The sequence below is a fragment of the Sinocyclocheilus rhinocerous genome, unplaced genomic scaffold (assembly GCF_001515625.1).
Source record: "Sinocyclocheilus rhinocerous isolate Xijiao unplaced genomic scaffold, SAMN03320098_v1.1 scaffold144, whole genome shotgun sequence".
NCBI lineage: Eukaryota > Metazoa > Chordata > Actinopteri > Cypriniformes > Cyprinidae > Sinocyclocheilus > Sinocyclocheilus rhinocerous.
The window spans coordinates 732,067-750,412 of record NW_015645650.1 but is presented as its reverse complement, the minus strand read 5'-3'; the positions used below and the strand labels follow the sequence as shown (position 1 = coordinate 750,412).

Here is an 18,346-nt window from a genome sequence, read left to right as displayed (position 1 = left end):
ACAGTGATACGTCGGTGTTTACACTATATTGTATTGATTTGGTTTTGCCATGAATATCAGGTGATTCTGCATATTCCAGATGACATCAAATTCAAAATGAACGAAGAGTAAATACTTCCACACGGCAGAACAGATGTGACAGCTATGTATTCCCATCTATGGTCTCGAAGCGTTTACGTCATCTAGAAGCGCGTAAGTGCCTTGTGGCTGACAGCAGTTAGTGAGCCACACGGTTAGTTAATGCTTTTAGGACAATCCCTTACTTTTGTCATTTATTGAATTAATACGATGTCTTCGCTTCTTAAGGTGGACAATGAAATCAAAACAAAGGTAAATGTCTCGCCGCTTCCTTTATTTAAATACAGAGCACTCAGATGAGTTGTTTGTAAACGTTAGCTTGCGGCTAGCCGGCTTGCGCGTGAGTAACCTCGTGAGCGTGTTAGCTAACTTTTACGCTCACATATGCTTGTGAAATCAGTTGTAAATTAAAACAAAGTACATATTGTAATAAAGCATGTGAGGATTATACATATAAAATCTTCAGAGTGAAGCCAGAGCTCTCACGTGCGCGTTAACCGCGTGTTTTTAGCACAGCAGAATGCCGCTACGGGAAAAGTACATAACTGTTAGTGGTTTTTAGCACGTTTTTGACAGCAGTAAGCTAAAATAATTTTTAAGTCGTTGATTATGTTGGCAAGGGATTACGGTGAAGATCGCAAGGCTAAAAAGTCAACAGAGAGCGGGAAACGGCTCTATTACATGGTACATGCTGTAAAGTGTAAACATTCAGCGTCTTAAAATAAAAGGGCCGCCGGTTGTATTTTTTTCTAAATTGACTTTCAAAGACACGACATTATAAATTGTGACGACAAAAATCAGTTTGTGGATTATATTTATATATGAATATTGCTTGTTTTGTCAGGTTGATGCTTTCAGAGAACGAATTACAGCTGAGGTGAACTACTGCACTTATCCAGATTTTATATATATATGAATGTTTCGTGACTATTGGACGGCTTATTGTTTAATTAATCAAATTTAGGCTGAAGACTTGGTTGCAAACTTTTTCCCGAAGAAACTGTTAGAGCTTGACCAGTTTTTGAAGGTAAGTTTAATAATGAAAAATTATGCATTCTTGACATTTACTTCTTGAGATGTGTAAAACACGTGCATTTGTGTGATAGCCTTTTGATCACATTTTGTTTTATTTGTTTGTTTGTTTTTTAAATAGGATCCCACAATTAATATCCGTGAGCTGAAAGAAATTCATTCAGAGATCAATCTGACTGTGCCAGACCCAATTCTTCTTACAGACATCCACGATGGGCTTGAGGTGGTAAGAAGCCATTTTTAAGTTTTCTTCTTCATTAATCAGTCAAAAGCAGCTCAGGTTGAAAGAGTGATATAAAGTCTCTGAATAGGATAGGTTTCTGTTGCTTTGTGCAAAAGATTGTCTGTTTGACATGAACCAAAAAAATCAGCAAGTAACCTTGAAATATTTTCTCAATAGCAAAATGCTAAAAAGAGGAAACTCGAAGATGGTGCAGGAGATGACAAAGGTGAGTTTTCCTGCCTAATAAAAAACAGCATCTTGATTTTGGCAAGTGACTAAAATAAATTTAAAACGCATTGGTACCAAAACACTTCCCTACATTATCCTGTAGCCCTGTTCACTTCTGGTATTAATATGCGTTTTGTGAATCCGATCTCAAGTTGACAACACTATATACAGGTGTAAACAGGGTTTAAAACATTTTGAGTTTGTCTACTCGACCACTTCCAGATGTAGTTGAAAACGCGTTAGATTAAATGGTAATGTCTCGCCTTTCTGTTTGTAGTTGGTGGGACCAAGGTCTTTGTCATGCCTGGTGGAATGATGAAAAGCAATGGCAAGCTGGTGGAGCTGATTGAAAAAGTCAAGCCTGAAATCAGAACACTCATAGAAAAATGCAACACGGTAAGGCCATGTAACCAAAATCTCAGACATGCTTTCACTCTTTAAAAGTGTTGTGGATAAATGTCATTTCCTTTGTTTTTTAGGTCAAGATGTGGGTTCAGTTGTTAATCCCAAGAATAGAAGATGGCAACAATTTTGGCGTCTCAATTCAGGTACGGTGTCACATTTTTCAGGTCTTCATTTGCTACACTGAAAGCCTTGTAACAACATGAGCTGCATTTGCTGTAGGCAGATATAAAAGAGCAAGCAGTGATTCCTCACAATTTGCTGTAATTGTTTTGTCATTTAAAAGAAATGATTCCTTATCTTTGGTCCTGTCGGGGAATGTCAAATGAAAAAGAAATTGTCAGCCATTTAGTTGGAGTTATGATTCTGTTTATCTTCATAACAGGAGGAGACGGTGGCTGAACTCAGAACAGTGGAAGGGGAAGCGGCTTCTTTCTTGGATCAGATATCCAGGTACGACACATCAATGTTTGTCAAATTAAGAATTAGACACTTTAGTTTTCCTTCATTTTTTGTTTTACAGGTACTACATCACAAGGGCAAAGCTGGTATCCAAAATAGCAAAATACCCTCATGTTGTAAGTCGTATCTAAAGTACACGCATACCATTTAGATCAGGAATTCAGTAGTTATTTTATATATGTATAATATATATTTTGATTTATAGGAGGATTATCGTCGCACGGTTTCAGAGATTGATGAGAAAGAATACATCAGCCTCAAGATCATAGTGTCAGAACTGAGAAACCAATATGTAAGTATTGCTATAACTGTAATAATGCAAATGATTTTGAAGATTCTTTATTTTGATGTACAGAAAGAAGTCAGTATGTATGTGCTGTCTGGGTGTTGTTGTGATAACTGATTTAATAAAATGCAATTGTCTTGCAGGTAACGTTACATGACATGATCCTGAAGAACATCGAGAAGATCAAGAGGCCGAGGAGCAGCAATTCGGATGCTCTGTACTAAGATTCCCCTTACCTTTCATTCTTGGCCCGTTGTTCCACCATTTGGAGCTAGCTTTAGCCTTCAGGTGGTTTTAGAGCAGTCCTGTCACCCATTATACCCAGGCCAAGAGAAGGACCGCTCAATCCGGCCTGATAGAACATGCCATTTAGGATAGAATTGTAAAATATTGTCACTATTTTAAACCCTTTAAAATGAGCCCGTTTTGATTTTTCTTTTTGTTTCTTAGCGGACAGTATAAATGTATAAAGGCAGAGCCTGAACATGCGTCCCGAGGAAACTGTCTCGGATTTGTTTTTCTTTATTTAATTAAAGAAACGTTTCAACAGTGGATTTCATTTATTTTTGTGCAAAGCCAAATTCCATGTAGTTCTCCATTTCAAGTGTTTCTGAGCCTAGTTAAGGCATTACGGATCTACCCAGGATGGTCGGTTTCTCCGGTCGAGAAGCAGAGAAGCTCTTATTGATGCTGTATTTCACTAAAGCAGGTTACGTTGTTCACCTGAAATGTACATGTAGGCTGAAGTGGAAGCGACGCAGTTATTGTATGAGATTTTATTTGGAATGTGTGCTGACAGTTATTACGTGATGGAATATTATATTTTCATCTGAAATAACTGCTTCATCAAATTCTGGAAGCTTTTTATGGTTTCTTTTTGTCCAGTTTTGAGAGCGATACATTTTGCTGAATAAACTATTGTTTTTACAATACATTTAAGGCACGTCATTAACTGCTGTTCTTGTTGTGCTTTTTTTCCTGAACTTTTTTTACTCGTCGTTATCCGCATTATAGAACTAATTTGATTTGCAGTCCCTGTATGAATACGAGTAGTTAAGTTTTACACAAAAAAGTACACTTAAGTCCAAAGTGGTAAGGCTTTTTATTTTACTTAAACTGGTATGACAGGTTATTTCCATGGAGTAATATCCACTGAAATGGCTAGTAGAACACTGAACTAAACAATCTCAAATACAAATGCAGTTAAGAAGACCTTTCAGCATACTAAATAATAACTTATAATGGTTATTTTGTAGTCAGCCTAAATTGTACATAAAAAAAAAAATGTATTCAATAATTTATGCTGGTGAAATACAACACAGACTTTGTGATAAGTGATAAGTTCTTGCACTACTAACATTTTTCTCATGTATACCATTTGCAGAAATGTGGCTTATGTTTGAACAAATCAGAAAACCGTGACCGATTTAGACAAGCCTCTTAGTGTACACTAATCATGCAGTATATAACAAGGCATATATACAAAAAAACTGATTTGGTCTCAGGGTTTAGGTTCTAGAAATGGACCAAAATGCAATTTTACTTGAATTTACATTCTAATCTAATTATTGCCAGTTTCCAAACCATGACAGGTGTTGAAGTGTTATAACACTGAACATTCTGTGATCTTCACAAAAAGCAAACCTAGAAGAGAAAACAAATGATTAACACCAGTTTGAAGAATATGCTCTAAATGTGTGAAGCTAAAATAATGCTGCCATTTCTTTGTAGTTGCAATAATTTCCAGCAGGTGTCAGCATGGAGGAATTGGATTTAATGCTGAAGCAATTTCGAAAACTTGTGAAACTTTAAAACAGTGGTAAAGTTCATTGATAGATACAATATGTCAATTAGACAATTTCTCACTCTCAGTTTAAGGTGAGTTTCTTTGTGTTTGTTTATGTCATAAGCTAAGTAATGGTGTAGAATGAGCCTGTGAATGTAAGTACCTCATAGAATATAAGCAGGATGTAAAAACTCCTTGGGGACTATGCCAATAGCACCATCCAGCTCTCCGATCCACCATCCATGGATGTTATATTCCTAGTTTAAACAGAAATACAGAGATTTGTGTGAGGATTTTGTCGATGATCAGAAGACACCGGCGTACAATTATTTTTCAACTGATTTAGTTCAAAGGTAATAATACATTGGATGAATTTCATTGTATTAGATACAAAATAAAATAAATAAACACATTATAATAGACTGACTCTTCTTAGCCATTTTTGCATATATATTGTGTCCAAATATGGTCACTCTATATTCATAATCAGTCTTCTGTCATAGGAACATTAAGCTTAGCCACTTAGGAACTGATGCAAGTGTGATGAGGATTTTTATCTCTGGAATCACAGAAAATGAAATGCTGTGGCGAGAGAAGGTACTTATGCTGTTCTTAAGGGTGTTTACTTAGTTGTATGGATCATCAGGGCTTTAAAACTGCACATAAAAACAAAGTATCAGGATGTTTACAATAGAACAAAATTTCATGCACCTGCATACACCCATTCGAATACAAATATAAACGTTAATTCAAATCTTATAACAGATTTAACAATTTCTATGGTAATTAAAGAAGTGTGTGGTGAATCTGTTGATAGAAGTTAGAGACAATGATTGCCGCTAGGGATATTGACATAAGTTTGGGGACTAGTTTAACAGTGTTTGGATAACATTGGTTCTTGGATGCCTTAAGCGAAGCAGAAGAAATCTCTATTCTTTTCTTGAAGCTCCATGTTTTTCCGCCGTAACATTCTCTTGATTCACTCCTCTCCAAATTCAAAAACCTTTAAGAGCTATTCCAGGCCAAAGCTCTTCAGAGTACGAGTGGAGAGAGCCCCAGATCTGGCCTTTAATGAATAAAGACCGATTCAGGTGGACAGGGGTTTATAAATGAAGAGATTAAAGAACACGAGCTACACTGATAGTGAAAGACTGAAGTGTTTTAAGAGCTTTGGTATTCTAGCAGCACACACTGTACATTTAGACATGATGAGCATGTCATCCATCCGCTGCCTGCTGAGGAGAGTAGGAACTAATTACCTTCCTCTCTTTAAGCACACCCACAGTGCTGAGAGCCTAATGTAGTCCTCAGCCCATGCAGATGAGCCGCTTTAATGATGCTATACGGAATAAAATCCATCTGGACGGTGAGCTCAATGCCGTTGCGGCATCAACGCCTCGGTATAGCAGTACATCCAAGAACTTGAGCTCTTTGTTTGAGACGCATGCAGCTATGCAGATGGGGATTGTTGGAGGTGTAGATTGATGTTCTCATATGACAGTTCAGTAAACAAGAAGTTAATATTGAATAGCTTACATTTTAGACCCAATATTGCCAGAAGGGACCATTCACACGGGGCGTTTTGCATTTTAGTGCACAGCTTTTCCATTGTTTTTCTATGCAATGATGTACTAGACAGACATGCTTGACTGTTGCGCTCACATCTTGCCTCTTTTCCAGCATCTTGTGCATGTCACGTTGTTTTAAAAATGAAGTTGAATAAATCATTGTTTTGAACAAATCGGTTGTGTAAATTATTCAATGGTTTGCTCATGAAGATGGGCTGTTTTCGAATTCACCCTCTATATCCTTATGCAACGCACTAATTGAAGGAACAGCCTTTTTGTAGTGGTGTCCACAAATAAAGTGGACATTATCACATGCACTCATTTATTCCCATAATGCACCTTATAAATCACATTTGTTGTGCACCAGTAATGAGTGCACAACAAATGTATTCTGAACAGTGTATTATATTAGTGGAGTAAAGTAAAGAATAGTTAATGAGGGTTTAAAGGGAGATTCACTTATTTTGTTCCTAAATGAATAAATGCTTTGAATGAATCAACTGAGGAAATTATTCACTGACTCAATCATAAAGAAAGTCAGAATCAGTCAGTGGCTGCGTTCGAAATCGCATACTTTCATGAGTAGGTACTTATTTTGAATGAGTAATTCCTCCATGACTGCTAAAAAAGTATGCTTTGCTTTTGTGTGTAGTATGCATGTAATCCGGATGTACTACATTCGCCATGTTGTCATTATCACTAGACCTACCAGTGTCAGTCGCGTCACTTCACTGCTGTTCACAACTCCTCTCCCATGGCCTCATGGGATAGTAAAGTGTCCATCGTATGCTTCTTTTGTCACCTACTATATAGTAAGGAAGTATGCTATTTCAGATGCAGCCCTTGTTTCAGAACAAACTGATTGAGTAAATGATTCAATGACATACAAATGTGTACCATTTATTGAATCGTGTCACTTGTTCGAGTGAGTCATTGAATCATTCAGTAAACCAATTTGTTCAAAAACACTGATATATTCAGGAACAGACAGTTGTGTGTCGCCACCTACTGGTGTAACGAAGTAACCTGCAGAAAGAGTCACTAAAAAATCCCCACCACTAATGCACAGATCGACAGTATTTCTGGCAAACACAAGCAGAATGTTAAAACAGTGAAAATTACCAGTTCGAATGAACTGACAAATCAGCAATCTCTAGAATGGTGAGGACTGGAACAAACTGCTGTATAATACTCCTCGTAATCACAGGTGCATCCATGGCTGATCAAACCATTTCGATCACGCCGCACCGCCTCCCTCACCCCGCCCTCCCCAACATGGTGTAACTGTGGGTTCAAACAGAGTACACACGCAGTACAAGAAAGAGAGTCAATACATTCCAGTGCAGTCCGTCCCATTTCGATGACTCGCGTCCTTTTCATTCCTGCCTCATTTTTCCTGCCTCCCAGTATTAGCAATCTGCTTTTCGGCAATGCATCTGTCAGCTAGAGGCATTTGGGAGACATCCAATCTGCGCCTGACCGTAGAAAGGCTTGTTATAGAGATTTACCCGAAAGAACTGCATGGGACAGGGATAATGGGTGGCTTTTCGGGAAGCTTCTCTGTAACAGGACAGGGTCAGGTGCGTTTCAGTTTGGTCTAGGTCTGGTGGGCAGCTGCTGTGAAAGTGACGTGCGGCGCAGCGATGGCGCTGACCTCCGCACGACCTTCTCCCGAGGAAGGCGGAGTTGGCACAGGGAGCTATCGAGAGTGTGCGTTGCCATGACAACACCTGCAGTGTGCCACTGATATCATTTATTTCACACTCAGGGGGGAGGGCTGGCAATGGTATTCAGATGGGCCCATTGCTCTCCAGCGACCAGGGGACAGATTGACAGCTAATGATGCCTTAAAAAAGGAGTGGCTTAACTTAAACACTATCATGACAGGCTCAAAAGTGACTCTTGTCTATAATAACGCCAGAATACCGATCACCCCTTTCTTCCTCTGTCCCCAATAAATTCCCACTAAGACGACACGCTTTGCATGCACGCCTCCTTCCTCGATCGCGTTTTAATCATTTCCCTTATTTGCAAACTCTCCCTCTGTGCCAGCGCGCATTCATTTTTTTCGGTTACGAGTAGAAACGCACACACACCGTGGAGGCAGTAGACATGGTAATAAGAATGAGACACGAGGCCTCTGCCCCTGGCCACCAGCTGACTGAGGTAGGCCTTGGGAGTGATGGAGCACAGGAAGTCTCTCATTGCTCCACCGCTGAACCCGGCACTCGGGTGCTACAACACCCTCCTCCGCTTTTCCTCTCCTGCTTCTCTTTCCTTAACTCGCATCGTAAAGCATCGGCTCCACACGCTCAGTGCTGCACAGGGACTCACTCATCCAGCCATCTTTAAAGACAAACACCAATATGTCACGTTGTTTGCTAGTCCGAAGCAGCAGACGCGGCAGGTGGCGAACAGGTATTGATCTGCTGCTCGAGCAAAGGCAGCCATCGTTCAATTTATCTCAATCAGTGCATTTCATTTGCATGTCATTTTCATCGTAACTAGCCATTAAGAACTCGTAATATTAATATTTGTTTGGCGTAGTAAAATAAACCGGAGCGGGAACACCGCAGGCTTTATTTAATCCCAAATCCGGGGCGTTCAAAGGTGCGACATGGAGTAAAAATGTGGATGACCAAATAATCTGCCATCGTAAAAGTACACTTGGGGATTACTGATGGCACTTAAACTTAATAGGCATTTAAAGTGGATTGTGTATGCTGCTGAGAGCCTGTAATGATGGCTGTTTATGTGGCCTCCCATTTATAATAATTATGCAGAGTGTGAGGGGGCGGCCGCCATGCAGTTCTGGACTATTGGCTTAGGCTGAATAATGACCTACTGTAGTTGACCGCGAGATGACCGTTGCCTTCTGCATGACCCCAGAACCCCAGACTCACCCCCTGATGCCTCTGCTGGTAAATAGAAAGCTCAATATGTCTATACAGTGCCACAAAGAAGGCAGCTCCTTAGATAAGTGTGTGAGAATGATTTCAAAAAGGAGTGTCTATTTCCACTGGATTTTCCTTTTCTTTTATGGCACCTTTTCCTTTTCTTTAGGCATTTTGTAGGAGACTGACCCCCTGGGCGGGAGGCCAACTGGAGCAGTCATCTGTCTGAAGTTTACGAGGATTTGTCCCACAAGGGAGGAGATAATAGTCACAATCACCCAGTTTTGTCTGTGAGAACTGCACATTCATATGCAAATTCACTTTATGTCTACCTGTAAAAACCTGCACAGTGGAGCATGAGAAAATTACACATAAACATACATGTTTATCAGATTAAATTGCAGCCTAAAAGCTGTTTGAACGGTTTAAAAGCAGAAAATCATAAAAAGCAAATATAAAATTTTTTTTTTTAAAAAGTTAATAAATATAAAATAATCAATAAATGTAAAATAAAAACAATATATATAATGTGAAATGAGCCTGTTTTAGGCACAAACTATATATGAACTATACATACATTTAAAAATATATTAATAAATTTAAATTTAAATTAAATTTAATTTAATTTAAAATCATTTAATTTGATATATAAAATATACATTTAACATAATGCAAAATTAGCCAGGTTTTCAAGTCAAACCATTAAGCATTTGTTTTAAAAACCACTAGATGTGCCACCCAGCTTAAAAGACCTTACAATCTTCAGCCAGAAGGTGGCAGTAGTGTCCACCGCCATACTGATGGAGCATCTGGATGTTAAAAGTAGATTGGACCTTGTCTAGACTGGCATCTAAGATTCCTGGTTTACAGCCCCTAATGGTGAGAGTGTAAAGCACATGCTGTAGAAAGGCCAAGACGGACTGAAAGAAAGGGATATTGGTGGGCTTGCATGTTAAAAGGGTCCTGGTGAAGTTTGCCTCCATCTTTAGTGCAATAAATCTCTTTGCTTCTCATTCCAGGATTTTAAGGGGATTCCCAGTGGGAATTCTGGCATGTGTTGGGTCTGACCTTTGGGAGTCATGTACTTTGAATCTAGGGGCATAAATTAAGAGTTTGGAATGCAAAAGGGTGGCATGGTTGAAGAAGAAAAAAAAATCTCCATGGGCCCCTTCAACTACACATGTAGGAAAAAACTGAACACAGCAAACAAACTATAATGCAAATAACAAGAGTTACAAAAATAAGACAGAACAAGTACATTTGTTAGGTAGCGTACATGCAATGTGATTAGAGCAGGAAGAAAAACATCCCCAAATGTCCTGCTGCCGTGATTCTTCAGCCCTGAGGATTGAGTAGGCTGTACAAAGCTGGCAGATGGATGTTAGCTTTAGCCACTATTTCATGTTCAAGTGTTCTGAACTAAGGAGCCATGTGGCATGAGCAGGGAAACAATGGCGGCAAGGGAGGCTGATCTGAGGGAAACAGCAAGCCGTAGTGCAACTATTATGGTTGCACACAAAATGAACTCTAAATGAATCACCAGTATAATTTAACTAAAAAAATTTGAGACTGTACTGAAACTCAGTGTTGGGTTTTGATGAATAACAAGGCAGTGCAGTCCAGAACATTTCATTGTATGGATAAAAAATTAATAAAAAATAAACATTTTAAAATAATTTGGTTTAAAATGAGGGGGAGAAAATCATGACAAATTTCTACCCCTTTAAATTTAATTTCCATGTTCCATCTGAGCATTACCAAAATACTCTAATAATAACCACTAATGAAGGAAATATTTTGTGCATGTGCTATCACACTCCCAAATGCTCCCACATATTATAGATACGTGTAGTGATTTGTGTAGATGAGCCGAATAACTGTTTATTCGCTGTAAGTAGTGGATCAATAAAGACTGATGAGAGAGCCTTTTTTAATCTGTACGCTCTGCTTACACCAGTGCTGTGACAGCGCTGTCGACCTCTTTGATTTGTGACTTCATAGCGGTCAATCATAGCGCTGCCTCAAAAACCTGTTGGTTAGCAGAATTGATTTAGCACTTTCCACGTCTTTATCACCTTGTAATTACGCTCGGTGTTGACACAAATATACTTGGCCTCCCCTCCACACCTCTGTGCAGCAGAATTTATGCACTCAGGTTTTATGACCACTGCTTTATGAGTGGGACCGCTAGAGTTGGGCTTGAGTTCTAGCCAATGGCCTATATTTCACTCAGTAAGGTCAACGTACCAAGGAAGCACCCGAAAAACAAGAGCAGCAGTCCCATATTGTCTAAGAATGCATCCGAAGAGGTCTACTAGATTTGAGCGATACAAGTGCAGCCACTTCGAAAATACTGCCATCAATAAAAGCTATTTCAATTACATGTCAGTCACAGAGGGATTAAAAGTAAGAGCTGATAAATCTACTTTAGTCTGAATATAATAACAGCATGATGACAAAATCAGAGAGAGACTCTAGCTATCTGAGATGGTTATAGACTCATTGTTTACACAAATTAGAAATACGGCATGAGATAAAAATAAATGACCCATGCACATCCTTACTGTGTTTTGATAACCAACCTCAGCGGATGTAACATACACTCACTGTTCTTTGAATAACCGAATCAAACCTGTTTTAGCTCTCCTGTTATTTAATTCTGACTTTAGGGTTCATTAGTTGTCATATCTATACATTTCATTAGTGATTACTGAATATCAAGAGTGCCAAAAACGATAGTAGAATTCTTTCTTAAAGGGATAGTTCACCCCAAAATTTTAATTCTGTCATAATTTACTCACCTTCAAGTTCCAAACCTGTATAAGTTTATTTCTAGATCATTTCTTCTGTTGAATACAAAAGAAGATATTTAAAAGAAAATATTGGCAACCAAACAGCTGCTGGTAGCCATTGACCTATATAGTTTGGAAAAAATACTATGAAAGTCACTACCAACATTCTTTAAAATATTTTTGTGTTCAACTTTTGTGTTTCTTTTGTGTGTGTGTGTGTTTTGTTTTGTTTTTGCAGAACACAAAATATTTTTAAAGAATATTTTAACTGTTTTTGTCCATGTTATGAAAAAACAACAGAACTGCACTAACTTTAATTGTATGGCCAAAAAACACAGATATTATTTAAAAATGTAAATATTTTTTTCCATGTGTGTTACAAAGAAGAAAGTAGATCATCCCGGCTTGCAACAACAATGATGACAGTTTTCATTTTGGATGAACTATCCCTTTAGGATAACAGCTCAGTTAAAGGCAAAATTAAAACACATTGATTCTTTCAGTGGTGTATCTTTAAGAAACAGCTACACTATGTGTTCCTGCTAACATCCCATTTGTAGGACACAAAAATATATAGATTAAAGCGAATGCACCAAATAAAGTGGTTTGCTTGGCTGATCACTCAATTTTCCAAGACACAGCTACAGCAATGAATCAACAGCCTATTATTGAAAATGTGCCTGTGTGAACACAGTATTGCAGTGGTCTACAGACCGCAGATGTACAAGGGGCTTTCTGTTATGTCAATATGACAAGCTGTAAAACGGGTTTAATTTGTAACCTGCAAATCTCTTGGATATCTGTAAGAATAGTCATTAGAAATGTAACTGCTTTGTTAGAAAGCTGAGTTGCTGATATGCTATCCATTTCTTAAATTGTGTGATTGATATAGAATAATCAACAGACAAAAAGCAGTAGAAATAGAAGCTACAAATCCTGATTCATTATATTTTGGCTGAGGCCTTCTTTGTAAAAAATGCTACAATGAGAATGTACTGACTGAGTGAAGGCCATCGCGGCTTTGTCATTTAGAATACAGTAAATGAATAGCTGCTAAGAGAAAGTCAGTGAGTATTGACCGATATGACTCATCTTATGGCCAGCTGCGTATTATTCATCATTAGTGAGGAGATGGATAGAGCAAAGGTAAGAGAAAAGAAAATCAAAATACATGCAGAGTGCTTCAACTAACAAATCAACCAAGGACAGAGCCAACAGCGCTGAACTAAAAGTCTGACCTTGTGTGTGTGTGTGTGTGTACCCACTTAACCACATTTTGGGGACAAATTTGTACCCAAAAGTGAGCTAAACCTGACAAAATCTCCAAAAACCTCCCTTTGGGGATGTCCTCGTTTGTAAAACTGGTATAAAAAATAATGTAAACAAAGTTTTTTTTTTAATTGTAAAAATGCAGAAAGTTTCCAGTAAGGGGTAGGTTTAGGATGGTGTAGGGCGATAGAAAATACAGTTTGTACAGTACAAAAACTATTACGCCTATGGAATGTCCCCATTTAGATAGCTAAGTAAACGTGTGTGTGTGTGTGTATGTGTGTGTGTGTATTTATGTAAGAGATTGAGGGAACAAACACAGACCTTGCTAAGGATGTAGATGACATCTCCTCTCTGGAAGGCCAACTCATCGGGTCCATCAGCTTCACAGTCCCACAAGCATTGGTAATAATTTGCATAATCTGAAGTCCCTTTATTTAAAACACAGAGATAAAAAAAAATCAACATTTTTAGTCAATTTCTAGCATCTCTCTATCAATGCACACAATCTACTTACCAGACTTTTCAGTCCACTCTTCCGCATTGTCAGTATTTTCATCATCTGAAAAATACAGAGGGTCAGAGGTTATAGAAATACAGAACAAGTACATACATTAATCTTTTGGCATCAGTCTACAGCAGCTAATAATGCTACACCTTCCATGCAAATTCAACTTCTGGATCAACTTTGTGTACCTCTGAACTCTTTCATAAGTATATTAAACAATCTGTGTGGTGCTGGCAGAACAGCAGCTCGTGTTTGATTTATAGGGGAGGTGCCAGGCCGGGTTAGATGGCTAGTGTGTTTCAGGCAGACATGCATTGATTCTGGGCGTGGCACCTCTAGGTCTATGAGGTGACAGTGATAGCCCAGCCTTCCGTCTCCCACATCCATCCTCACGCTGTCAGCCTGCCGATAAAACCACCGTCCAGCAACCCTATACTTCCCACAGCACAAGCTTGCCCTGAGCTTCCAGGAACAGCATGGGGAAAAAAACCTGTAAAGCTAAAGTAGCCCTTTACCATATGCGCAAGTGCGAAATATACATCTTAAAACCTGTGTTGAATCTGTTGCATGAGGCTTAATTGAAAAAAAAAAATGAGATTTCAAAATTATCATAGTCAAAATGTAAAATGATGAGTGAATTCTTAATCTCAAAAAATTTCCAGTTAAAATCAAATTTTTTAGATTAATTTCCGGGATAGTGCTGAAGCGTTAATGAATAATATAGATATATACACTACCATGTGTGGTAAAAATGTTTTTAAAAGAAGTCTCTTATGCTCACCAAGACTGCATTTATTTGTGAAATATCATTACAATTTATAATAACTATTTTAAAACATTTTGAAATATAATTCATTCCTGTGATTGAAAAGCTAAATTTTTTAGCAGCTATTACTTTAGTCTTTAGTGTCACATGATCCTTTAGAAATCCTTCCAATATGCTGATTTGGTGCTCAAGAAATATTTGGTTATGCTTTATTTTAAGGTGTCCTTGTTACAGTGTAATTATACATTTAAGTACTGTTTAATATTAATTAACTACATGTACTTACTATATGTGACCCTGGAGCACAAAACCAATCATAAGTAGCACAGGTATATTTGTAGCAATAGCCAAGAATACACTGTATGGGTCAAAATTATCGATTTTTCTTTTATGCCAAAAATCATTAGGATATTAAGTAAAGATCATGTTCCATGAAGATATTTTGCAAATTTCGTACCGTAAATATATCAAAACTTCATTTTTGATTAGTAATATGCATTGCTAAGAACTTCATTTGGACAACTTTAAAGGCGATTTTATTTTGCACCCTCAGATTCCAAATAGTTGTATCTCAGCCAAATATTGTCCTATCCTAACAAACCATACATCAATGGAAAGCTTATTTATTCAGCTTTCGGATTCAGAAATAATTGACTCTTATGACTGGTTTTGTGGTCCAGGGTCACATATGGTTAGGGTTACTTGCATGTAATTATGCATAATTTATTGTTATTACAATAGTAAGTACATGTAGCATGTGTAACAAGGACACCTTAAAATAAAGTGTTACCAAATATTTCTTATTATTATCTACACTAAAAACTGTTTAATATTTTTGTGGAAACTGTGATTTTTGTTTTTTAGAATTATTTGATGAACAGAAAGTTTAAAAGCACAGCATTTATTCAAAATGGAAATCTTATGTGCCAATATAAATGTCTTTACTGTAACTTTTGATCAATTTAATGCATCCTTGGTGAATAAAAGTATTAATTTCTTAAAAATATCTTACTGACCCCAAATGTTTGAATGGTATGATAAATGAGATTAGTTAATATATCAGCACACTACATTCAGCACTTTTTAGACAATGTCATAAAAGACCTGCTCAGCACTTTTCCAAACTGAAAATCTGAGAGGCGTAAGAAGATGAGAGAGAGATGAATGAAGGGCGGAAAAGTGAGAGAGGTGGTCACTCGATCCGCCATCTGTGGCCAGCTCAGCTGCCCAGCACACATGGCAAAGTAAGGTGAATATGACAGCACTCCAGAGTGATGTATTTCTCCTCAGATCTCATTAGGTCCTCTGAGGGTCCTGCTATCACTATGGGTGACCAGATCTTGATGTATATGCTTTTATTGATGGTGTTCAACACAGTAGAGTTGATGATTACAACCTCAGTTACTTTGTTCCAAAATCCCCTCAAAAACTGATGTCAGTATTTTTTAGTATTTTAGTATTTTTATGAGGATAATCCAATATTAAACCCTGTTTTGTTAAATAATATGCATTGCTAAGAACTTCATTTGGACAACTTTAAAGGCGATTTTATTTTGCACCCTCAGATTCCAAATAGTTGTATCTCAGCCAAATATTGTCCTATCCTAACAAACCATACATCAATGGAAAGCTTATTTATTCAGCTTTCGGATTCAGAAATAATTGACTCTTATGACTGGTTTTGTGGTCCAGGGTCACATATGGTTAGGGTTACTTGCATGTAATTATGCATAATTTATTGTTATTACAATAGTAAGTACATGTAGCATGTGTAACAAGGACACCTTAAAATAAAGTGTTACCAAATATTTCTTATTATTATCTACACTAAAAACTGTTTAATATTTTTGTGGAAACTGTGATTTTTGTTTTTTAGAATTATTTGATGAACAGAAAGTTTAAAAGCACAGCATTTATTCAAAATGGAAATCTTATGTGCCAATATAAATGTCTTTACTGTAACTTTTGATCAATTTAATGCATCCTTGGTGAATAAAAGTATTAATTTCTTAAAAATATCTTACTGACCCCAAATGTTTGAATGGTATGATAAATGAGATTAGTTAATATATCAGCACACTACATTCAGCACTTTTTAGACAATGTCATAAAAGACCTGCTCAGCACTTTTCCAAACTGAAAATCTGAGAGGCGTAAGAAGATGAGAGAGAGATGAATGAAGGGCGGAAAAGTGAGAGAGGTGGTCACTCGATCCGCCATCTGTGGCCAGCTCAGCTGCCCAGCACACATGGCAAAGTAAGGTGAATATGACAGCACTCCAGAGTGATGTATTTCTCCTCAGATCTCATTAGGTCCTCTGAGGGTCCTGCTATCACTATGGGTGACCAGATCTTGATGTATATGCTTTTATTGATGGTGTTCAACACAGTAGAGTTGATGATTACAACCTCAGTTACTTTGTTCCAAAATCCCCTCAAAAACTGATGTCAGTATTTTTTAGTATTTTAGTATTTTTATGAGGATAATCCAATATTAAACCCTGTTTTGTTAAAAGGGCTGATCAATGAGATACATTGTTTTTTTTTCTGTACCTGGAAGCACTTCATAAATGTCCTCTTCGTCCTCTTCTTCCTCTTCTTCATCTTCCTGAGTTCCTGCTTGGTCCTTCCCTTCCTCACGGCTGCTTTGGGGGGTTTGTCCCAGATTCAGTAATGTTGTAACTGGTGCAGATGCTGGCCCAGGACGTGGTGGTGGAGGTGTGGTAGCTCGTTCAATGTCATCATATGTCTCTTCCTCTTCTTCCACCTCCTCTTCCTCATCATCATCAAAGGGGATGAAGTTAGAGCTCAGATCTTGGAGAAAAGCCATAAACAATCATTAACACATAATGAAAATGACAGCAGACAAATAAGACCAATTCCCTGTGTGAATCTCATTCTGATTATGTTGACCAATCTACATGTAGTGGTGTCCCAAACGTCTGATACCACTAGTGAAAATGCTTCTATTTTAATAAAAAATACAGTAATATTGTGAAATATTATTATATTTTCCTACAGTATCACATGTCACTCTCCAAATATTGGAGAGAAGCCATAAAAGCAAACATTAACACCAACATAATTCAGATCACAGTAGACAAATAATATCTACACTTCCCAAAAGTCTGAGGCCACCAGTGACTATTTTGCAATTTCCTAATTTAATGCTTTTTATTACAAATTACATTACCTGCATAATTTAATTTGAGTGAAAAGCTGTACTAATAACATGAATTTCATATCTTCATAGTCTTTTCTTCTTGGTTTGCCATTTTGCTTTAATGACAGTGGGACTCCAGACACATTAACTCTACAAGTTTGCACTGATGATCATGTGATCCAGCATGATTTCAGAATATTCAAATGTCACAAATTTGCTTTGTCAATAAGTAGTACATAAATAGTTCAGAAAATTAAATATTTAAATAATTAAACTATTTTTAAAAATCCCAAATCATCAAATTTTTGGTTTAAATCCAACTTTGAATGATTGTCAGTGTGTTCCCACATTTTTGGACCTCAGGAGAATTCATAAAAAATAATATCAGAAATTTAACACTGTGCAGAAATCTGGGGGAAAAAAGCATTAAATTTGACAATTATTACAGGGCTAATACTAAATGATGCTTGTGCCATTTGGCTGTATGTACATGTGCGAAGGGGGGTGGGGAGGGAGAAAACTATCTCAGGAGTGTCCATTACTTCCCGCAAATCAGAGGGCCGCATTGAGCCCATTTTAGAGTGGCGAGGGTGCCTCAGATCTGTCTCAGATGAAGTGAGGGCCTGATTGCAGGTGACTGAGCTCTGTAACACAGGCTATCGTATCCTCACTGCCTGGATGCCAAGCAGGACCAGATCGATGCCCCTAAAGGATGACCGGGCAAATCCCAATCAATTTCCTGTAAAGAGCGCTGCGCTACGGGGAAGAGGAGGCAGCCTGAAGCACGTTGGAGTCAGAAGCTCAGTGACGTGCTGCATGAGGAGGTCTAGAGACTATCTTATTGGCTGAGCTAGGAGGAAAGTTATTGGTATGCCTTTTTTTTTTTTTTT

At 37.8% G+C, this 18,346-nt stretch overlaps 2 protein-coding genes across 3 annotated transcripts in view; one reads left to right on the top strand and one right to left on the bottom strand.

Annotated features, from left to right (window-relative positions):
• The first annotated feature begins 172 nt into the window (after positions 1-172).
• LOC107706898 (proteasome activator complex subunit 3-like) lies at positions 173-3,659 on the top strand. The gene is made up of 11 exons (XM_016510744.1): positions 173-330; positions 923-955; positions 1,043-1,105; positions 1,232-1,336; positions 1,511-1,559; positions 1,839-1,957; positions 2,041-2,109; positions 2,349-2,416; positions 2,487-2,541; positions 2,631-2,717; positions 2,855-3,659. The coding sequence occupies exons 1-11, from the start codon at positions 289-291 to the stop codon at positions 2,933-2,935; spliced, it is 771 nt and encodes a 256-aa protein (XP_016366230.1). The 5' UTR covers positions 173-288; the 3' UTR covers positions 2,936-3,659.
• A 340-nt stretch (positions 3,660-3,999) lies between these two features.
• Positions 4,000-18,346, bottom strand: part of skap1 (src kinase associated phosphoprotein 1) — a 31,704-nt gene continuing 17,357 nt past the window's right edge. Inside the window, exons 9-13 of one of the 2 annotated variants that reach the window (XM_016510703.1) lie at positions 16,847-17,107; positions 13,538-13,582; positions 13,345-13,451; positions 4,661-4,754; positions 4,000-4,355 (exon numbers count right to left, since the gene is read on the bottom strand). In XM_016510703.1, coding sequence (XP_016366189.1) covers positions 4,662-4,754; positions 13,345-13,451; positions 13,538-13,582; positions 16,847-17,107 — 506 coding nt within the window. In that variant the 3' untranslated portion in view covers positions 4,000-4,355; position 4,661. Of the gene's footprint in view, positions 4,356-4,660; positions 4,755-9,276; positions 9,302-9,716; positions 9,833-13,344; positions 13,452-13,537; positions 13,583-16,846; positions 17,108-18,346 lie in introns of those variants that run through there. The other variant, XR_001636192.1, reaches the window with a different exon arrangement.

Coding starts and splice junctions, on each gene's coding strand:
- LOC107706898 (XM_016510744.1), top strand. CDS start 289: ATGTCTTCGCTTCTTAAGGTGGACAATGAAATCAAAACAAAG. Junction 1,560..1,838: donor TGGTGCAGGAGATGACAAAG/GTGAGTTTTCCT, acceptor TTCTGTTTGTAG/TTGGTGGGACCAAGGTCTTT. Junction 1,958..2,040: donor TCATAGAAAAATGCAACACG/GTAAGGCCATGT, acceptor TTTGTTTTTTAG/GTCAAGATGTGGGTTCAGTT.